At 32.5% G+C, this 8,384-nt stretch overlaps 1 protein-coding gene across 2 annotated transcripts; it reads right to left on the bottom strand.

Annotated features, from left to right (window-relative positions):
• Positions 1–1,914: 1,914 nt before the first annotated feature.
• On the bottom strand, positions 1,915–5,915 carry LOC130969279 (uncharacterized). 2 transcript variants are annotated; one of them, XM_057894937.1, is made up of 5 exons: positions 5,088–5,915; positions 4,008–4,672; positions 3,834–3,923; positions 2,437–3,126; positions 1,915–2,321 (listed from the first exon to the last, which is right to left on the bottom strand). In XM_057894937.1, exons 1-5 carry the CDS (start codon positions 5,173–5,175, stop codon positions 2,250–2,252), a joined length of 1,605 nt encoding a protein of 534 aa, XP_057750920.1. In that variant the 5' UTR covers positions 5,176–5,915; the 3' UTR covers positions 1,915–2,249. The 2 variants fall into 2 exon arrangements, with proteins under 2 accessions (XP_057750920.1, XP_057750921.1); XM_057894938.1 differs by having other exon boundaries at positions 5,754–5,915.
• Positions 5,916–8,384: the final 2,469 nt, after the last annotated feature.

Here is an 8,384-nt window from a genome sequence, read left to right as displayed (position 1 = left end):
AATTTCTGATAAAATTATGCTTGTATTTTGAAATATAGTTAACTTGTTTTATTCTACAATTTAAATTATTTGTATTAAAATTGTAGAAATTGGGCTTGTTATGTTTCTACTCTTTTTCTTAAATTGCATTAGTTTAGTTTTAGTGCATTTGTGTATTATATTAGAATTTGTTAAATTGCATTAGTTCAGTTTTTATCATACCAGTGGCATTAGTTAGCATCAATTCATTTATGCATCAAGTTAGCATTAGTTCATTTGTGCATCATTCATGTATTAAGTTAGCATTAGTGCATTTGTGTATTATATTAGAACTAGTATTTTTATGTATAATAACATTACGAGAATATTTTTTTTTTAAATTATAGTTCACTTTGTTCTAACAGTATAAATTATGCATGACACAAAAGATTTATAAAATCAAACTACTTTTACAAAAAAGTCGTAAGTTGACAAAAGTTTTTGACTAAGAAGACCAAGATATCTGCAGATAAAAAATTAAATAATAAGATTTTTAATTATTATTTTTATATGAAAAAGTCTAATTTTTTATTAGTAATTAATTTTAACATTCGTTATCTAAAATTTAAAATAATTTAATGTGTATAATTTTACATTTAAAATATTTTAATTGTAAAAAAATATCGAATGACATATTTTGATTTGTCAAATTACTAATATAAAATATAACTATATATAGAGTAAAAATAGTAGAGAGAAATATAAAAATGGAGAGAGGTAGATGAGAGAATTTAGGAAATGAGTTTATTAATTTTGAAAAAAAAAATTCTCAAGGACCTATTTGTCCTTCGAACTTTATTTGTAAAATGACGTCAAGGACTTATTTGTCCTTCGAACTTTTTTCCCCTTCCAACGTGGCACCGTAACGGACACCTGGACACCGTTTCAGCCACGTCAGCCAGTTCCGTTAGGTGTATGAGAGGCAAATAGACGGAAGGACTAAATTGTCCTACGTTTGTTAAAGTCAGGGACTTTTTTGTATTTAAATTTTGTCAGGGATGTATTTGTCAAAAGTTTGAAAAGTCAGAGACCTATTTGTCTTTTTTCCTAAAAAAAATTCTCCCTTCTGCAGTTGGGCTTGTTTCATGAACTGTTTCAGTGTTTCTGGTCCAAGTCTATTCATATTCTAAAGAAAGCAAAACTGAACTATTCTGGAAAAGGAAAGAAAAAAGAAAACACACACTGAATTCTTGCTTGTTCCCCTCAATCTCAAAACCAGCCAAACACCCAACCCCCCCCCCCCCCCCCTTTTTTTTTTCTCTCTCTCAAATCGAAATTCTATTAAAAATCCATAAAAATGGTAAAGATATTTCATAATCAAATAGAAAACCATCAACATTCAAATCATACTATGACAAGCAAAACTTTGGTCTAATGGTCATCATATACAAATCCTATTATGGCAAGCAAAACTTTTGGTCTAATGGTCCAATCCATGTATGCCTTGTAACAAGTACACCGGTAGTGGATAAAATTCTTAAGTATTGTGTGTGTCAATGTGGTGTGATTGAATTTGTGATGTCTAAAATTGAAGACTGTCGAATCCATTTGACAAAAAAAATCCTATTACCAATTTACCAATCATATTTCTAGAAACCTAATTAACTTAATTGGACTCGAGAGAACGCCATCCAAATTTTGGTTGAGGATAATCTCACTTGTGATAAAAAGAAAAATAGCAAACATGATTCCTTAATCTAATGTATCAAATTCACTCATTCATAACTGGGCCTATTTTTAGGAAGAAAAGAAAAGGGAAATCTTGTACACTCATAGTGAGTTCCAAATTTGAATAATTATTGGGACTTTATGAACCAATATGTAAGTAGAATCCAATTGAGTGAGTAATGTAATAACTAATAAGCATCCACTCGTTAGTGTTGAAAAATATTGGTATTATGTATACTATGTTTCCGCATTGCTTTCCTTGATACTGTATACTATACTTCTTGCTACATGCAGGCTTTTGCGATTGTTTCACTGATTATTAACAAAGGATCAGTGCTGCCTTGTAATTTCTGTTTGTATGTATGTAACCTATTCTTTATCTTTCATACAATAATACTCCAAAACCAACTCTATCAACCCACCTACTAAGGAAACAGAGTAAAGTGAACTTCAATTGTCCCCCCGTCACTTTCGTATTCCAAATCCTGGAATCATGCTCCTAAATACTAAATGTATGTTTCATACTCAGCAAGATGATCTACAACCTTATGGAGCACCACCACTCAAGTGCCAACTGAATCCGGCTTTGACGTGCTCCTCAGAGAAATATTTGATGACGGTTGCAATTTCAAATACTGCAAGAGGAAACAATTTAATGCAGTGATCATATGGATCAATTATCCAAAATATACATCAACTTCAAATAAAATAAAGCTAGAGCGAAATCAGCAGTTCCAAATGGATATTAACCTTCTCATAGAAGTCTTGTATCTCATCCTCAGTGAGGCCTTCATCCTCTCCAGCACTTTCCTCCCACCCTAGTGATCGTAAGAATGCAATCTCTTCATCTGGATGGAGAACTGGGTTGGTGCTATGCTGCTGTTCTCCATTGCTTGAAAATTTCAATGGTTTACTGGCAGCAGCAGCAGCAGCATTTTCAGTAATTACAGAGCTGCTCTCAGCCAAAGAGCTCACAGAAGAAGTGGCAGTGCTTTTGCCAAGTTCAGACTTCTCCAAGGCACATGAAATTCCATTGGGGCAAACATCGGAACAAGAGTTTTTTGAGGAACTCTTCTTTGACAGATTCTTAAAGAAATCACTCCTGCTTTGGGTCTGAAAAGTTGGCCTCTTCTCTAATGTCATCCACGCAGAAGGGATTGAACTATCGCCAGAACTGTTATAGGGATAAGAGATAGAAGTCGAAGCAGTTGCTCCAGTTGGGCAGATTACTCTACTGGGACTCGAGTTGTCCTTTGCAGCCGAAGAGAAACCATTCAACTCTTGTGAAGTGCTGACATTACGGGAATTACCGGAAATAGTCTTCTGCACATCAGAGTTTCCAAAAGCACTGTGTGAAGAATGACTGGGCAAACGTGAATATGAGAAGGGATACTGCTGCTGCCCTGTCTTGACCCTAGATTTCTCTGAAGGGCTAGCTACCTACACGACAGAAAATTACAAATAACCAAACAAATTCCGAGGTAACTAACATACCATTTATTGTTATAATATATTAACTGCTAGCTATTATAGCTAATTTTTTACCATGAAACTACTTATCCCAATAGCTTAAGCTAATAGGCAGAGGACACAAATGTTTCTATCTTATATGTTGAGCCTTGAATCACGCATTAGGAATTCGGCTAGTTTGGACTTTTGGTCATGCAGCAGAGAGAAACAAAAATAAAATTCAAGTAAGAAAATTTGAAGGGATTGGATTAAGCACCCTAATTGAAGTAGATGGTACTAAATGAACAAACTATTGGCACTTGGCAGGCCTACTTAGAAAGAAGGATAGTTTTTTTTATAAAAAATAATTATAAACAGTTTTTTAATTAGAATAATGATAACTTCGTATTATGGAAAACAAGTATATAGCAAAAGGCAATTCACAAGCAAAAATAAAATCAATCAAAAGTGAAAATTAGGTAAAATTAAAAAGAAATTTAGAGAAGAATACAATTTAAATGTGAGATGTTACTAATTTAGTGGATTATCATGAATTATGATGATTGATGCGCATATTGATTCTGTGAAATTATCCCAAGCATATAAAACAGTTAAGGTTTAGAAATGAGGAATTAATATAACTTAAAGAGGGAAAATTTTTCATAACATCACATTGAGAAAGAAAGAACCACCCTTACCAAGGACCTTGGCGACAAGGGCATCATGGGTATTAATAGCCTAGATTGTTTAAGGGCCAACTCTTCAGGCTTTTGCGTACCAATAGACAACTGTATTGCAAAATATACCACATGAGCACTGAAAACATTTAACAAAACACACGGCATACATCAGAAACACAAAGTCAAACTCACTTGTGGAAGTGTCTCAGAACGAGATGGACCCTGAGCCAATGTCTCAGCCATGCTGAGGCTCATTGTGCCTGGAGTAATTGAAGTTGTTTTTGCAAGATCAGTGTGCTGACGCATCATTAAAGCCATGCTACTGCTTCCAACAGTCATTCGAACCTCATCTGATGTCGAGCTAAGGTCATTGCTGCTAATCTCTGAAGAAGTGCGGGTTGGTGGAGTGCAATTACTTGAGCTAGAAGATAACACTCTTCCATCAGAGCTACTGTGTTTATCTTCTGCTCCAAGTAAAGGAAACTCCTCTTCAAACAGAGATTTATCTTTTATGCCAACAACACCAGTAACCATATCATTACTCTCTGCAGGGTTTCCTTGTGGATTGCTTCTGTCACCTGAAGTTCTACGGGAGCGAGTCTCTCTCCATTTCCCAGACCCAGAGTTCATAGACTGTGATCGTAACAACAAATCCTTCTCAAACCTATTGGACAATATACTATCCACGCTGTCAGAATGGTTACGGTTATACTTGCGACGAAACAGCTTGTCCTTGTCAAAGACATCATCAAAATCTTTCTCCCATTCTCTATCAGGCCAGCCTCTTACAGAACTATAGGACCTTGAGATGCCAGAACCTTTTCTAGTCCGTTCATAGCCATCACAGGTAATATGATCTGAAAAAAGGAGGATAGTTGACGTTATCAGAGATATTCATATTGCATAGTTGGTTATTCACATCACAGGATATATTGCACATTTTTTTTGTTCCCAGGCCTTACATTCAGTGAATAAAAACATCATTTATGATAAATCAATGCACAGCATTCGCTTTGTGGGGGTAAATAGCATCACACTTTGAAATGGCATTAGCTGGTATGTGTTGTAGAAAAAGAATGCCAGAGACCAAAACTAATACTGAACAAAATGAGAGTGCAGTAAAGTTCCTTCCTAACCCTCAACAACTAACATGGTCATGGAGAATGGACCTAATAGTCAATTAGACTTGAAGCTACTTAGCTACTTCTTATCCCATGCTATTTCTTTTCCTCTTAATCAAACTAACAAAAAAGATGGACTCAGCAAAATTACCAGAGCTTGGAGGTGATGTGAGTTGGCTACCAGCCACCCTACTTCTTTTCAACCATTGTGGCACTAGTGAATGCTCATTTCCTTCCATTCCTCATATCAAATACATTAATCCAATCCTTATGTAGGAATAGAATTAATCGTGAATGAAGGATCCACTACCGCATTAATTTCAATGTATGTTAGAACCATTGCTCAAAAACTACCCTAATTGTCCAAGTATTCACAAAACTGAAAGTCTTCTCATACAGATTCTGAAATTCCCAATTTTTAGGTCACAAACTGAAGCTCAGCAAAATGAAAGCAAAACCTATTAACTCTGAAAACTGAAGTGCTTGGCACATGAAGCAATTGCTTTTATCAAAAAGGCAACCAAAAAAGTTTATAAGGGCTAATGGAAATTTCTGGATTCAGATATAGATAATGCATATATACCAGGACAATAATCACTTAATCAGAAACCCAGTGTCTGGTTTTATTGGTCAGAAAAACTGAACCCTATTCATTTAAACATGCAAACAAGCAATCGAGATGAAAGAAACCCTCTTAGAATGCAAAAGGAGCAGCAAAGACTAGTCAACCATTCACAACTAGGAAACAGAAAGAAAACCAAGCACCAGCGAGTTCCTGAATTTGAGAAATTAGAGCAAAGAAGAAACAGGGGGGTACATTTAAAAGAGCTTAATTTGACATGGTACAGTGTAAAAGGGATTTCTGTGCCTCCTAGTTTTCAGTTTTCAAACACAGAAAGCGATGAAAACGAAAAGAAGAAGAACGATTACGTCGAAGAGGAGAAGTTGTTTGGTTGTGGGCCAACTTTGAACTTGAAAACGTTCTTCGCTTGCGGTTCAAGTATTTGCTTGCCTTCGTTAATTTAGGCCATTAAGAAATAATAATAATAATAATAATAATAATAATAATAATAATAATAATAATAATAATTGACTAAATCATATTAGTGTCAAATCAGAAGTTTCGAGTGACTAAGGAAATAATAATACCACAAGTTTAATTAGAATAAAAACCATTTTAATCTTGTAGGAAGTGAATTAAATTGTTAAAAACGTTGACAAAAATAAATTAAAATATCAACGACAAATAAATTTCAAGGCCAAAAAATTTAAAAAATAATAAAAATAATTTGATATATTTTTTTAAAAAGGATTTTAAAACAGATTTAAACAATTTTTAATAAATATAATTAAAAAATATTTATTTTTGCATTTTTTAAGAATGATAATTATGTGGAAGCAATTTTATTTTAAATATTTTTGTCAATGGCGGAAAATTTGTCTAAAAAATATAAAAATAGATCTATAATTGAATGTTATTATAATCTTTTCATGTGTTTTTTAAATAATTATCTAAATACTATTACAAATATTTGGATGAGAGGTATAAATCATTTATCAAATACAAAATTTATTTATTATTTGCATAAAATATTTTTTTATACTTTTTAAAATACTTTAAAAACTTATTTGTCATTTGTATTTTTTAAATTATCTTTCGTTAGTTTTCTAATTTTTTGGTAATATTTTAATAATTTATTCTAATTATTGTTGATTGATAAAATGGGATTTTTTTTTCAAATAAACAATGTAAATATTTTATTTATAAATATAGGTAATTTGTAGTATATTTACCAATTTTTATTTTACTTACATATTTCGTTTGTAAATGAATTAATATTGCTTATATTTCGTTTATAATATAAATGAGATATATAAAATTTGAAAAATACACATATCTGTAAACGAGATATGTGTATTTGTAAATATAAAAATATAATTTTAAAAATAATAAAAAAATATTAATAATTTAATTTAGATTAATTTAAAAAATAAAAATTGATATATTTTGTTATTATTTAAATCGATTCTAATTAATTTATATCTCATTTATATTTTAAATTTTGTTTGTTTGCACTGAATTCTTAAAAATGGAACATTTCAAATAATAACAAAGATGTATGATTTTAAATAATAGAGAAAATAAACTGTCCCAAAACAATAAGAAAGATAAACGATTTTAATTAGTGGGCAGCTTAGTATATTGCCTAATTTGAAACGGCATATTTAAAATTAGTACATTATTTTCTTAAAAACTAACACATTTTTTGTGACTTAAAAGAAAATAAACAACAACTAAGAAGGAAAAAATAAACAAGAAACTGTTTAAGAAAAACAGTTCCATTGAATACTTCTTTCAAACTCTTTCTAAGACAACGGAAGCTCTACTTGGGGAGAAAAGGTCATCATTGCAGTCTGTTACTGTATTTGCATCTCTCAAGATTAACCGGAGATCAGCACGTCACATGATATCTTGGATGGAAAAGTCTAGGGGCAGCAACTTTTGTGTTTTTTGGCCAGCACTTAACCATCAAAACAAAAATGAGTGATCTCCCACCATTAGATGTAATCTCACACCATTAAAAACATTATTGATGGCCAATTGATGGTTACAAAACACCAAAATTGCTGGCCCCCTAGCATTCCTCATCTCGGATTTTGAACACCAAAGGATCAATAAACCCAGAGCAATCCTATAAATTATTGACAATAATAAAAGCTTTCACACAGTCTGTCTCACATATAATATCTATTTGTTCCGAGTCTCATGCTAAAAGAAAGCCTCTCCAAATAGCGAACAACTCTCCTTGTAAAATGCTACCACTCTCAATTGTTCACAAACAACCTCGTTGCCACCTTCCCTTCCAATCTCTGATAACACAAGCAAAACTAACTCGAGCACCATTGCCAGATAGCTAGTATCATAATTAATCTTAAAGGTACGCACTGAGGGAAAATCCAAGAGCCACTAATGGTGGAGGGGATAGACAGTCGTTACAACTCAAAAATATTTCGGAGCTCTTTTTCCAAGAACAAATCCATACCAATCACCTTGTTTGTGGTCCAATGCTCGTGAGAATGAAAGATCTCGTTATTCTTCGAACGCCAAATCCGCCAGAGACCAGAAAAGAATCTAAAGGGACGCTGTTTGCTAATGGAGAATGCGGAGTTATAGCATTAAAGACGAGTTATAGCGGCCATATCAAAAATTATTTCTGGGTAAAGTATACCTTTTGTCCCTGAAGCTTGACAAAAGTTTTAAAAATACCCCTAAATTTTATTTTGTTTCAATTTTGTCCTAAAAGTTTTCGATTTGCATCAAATATACCTATGATGGCTAATTTTTTAAAAAATTTAAGATCAATTCAACAATAATTTCATAAGAATAATCTTCAACACAAGCAAATCAAGCATATTTTCATGCATTATTGTTAGATTGGTTTTAAAT

The sequence above is a fragment of the Arachis stenosperma genome, chromosome 3, assembly GCF_014773155.1.
Source record: "Arachis stenosperma cultivar V10309 chromosome 3, arast.V10309.gnm1.PFL2, whole genome shotgun sequence".
Taxonomy (NCBI): domain Eukaryota; kingdom Viridiplantae; phylum Streptophyta; class Magnoliopsida; order Fabales; family Fabaceae; genus Arachis; species Arachis stenosperma.
This window is presented reverse-complemented; position numbering and strand designations above follow the sequence as displayed.

Bases quoted from the DNA above. Each gene is read 5' to 3' on its own strand.
- LOC130969279 (XM_057894937.1), bottom strand. From the start codon at position 5,175: ATGGAAGGAAATGAGCATTCACTAGTGCCACAATGGTTGAAAAGAAGT. The intron at 4,673-5,087 runs GTAATTTTGCTG...TCCTTTTTTCAG, and splicing joins CACATCACCTCCAAGCTCTG to ATCATATTACCTGTGATGGC. The intron at 3,924-4,007 runs GTGAGTTTGACT...TTTGCAATACAG, and splicing joins GTTCTGAGACACTTCCACAA to TTGTCTATTGGTACGCAAAA.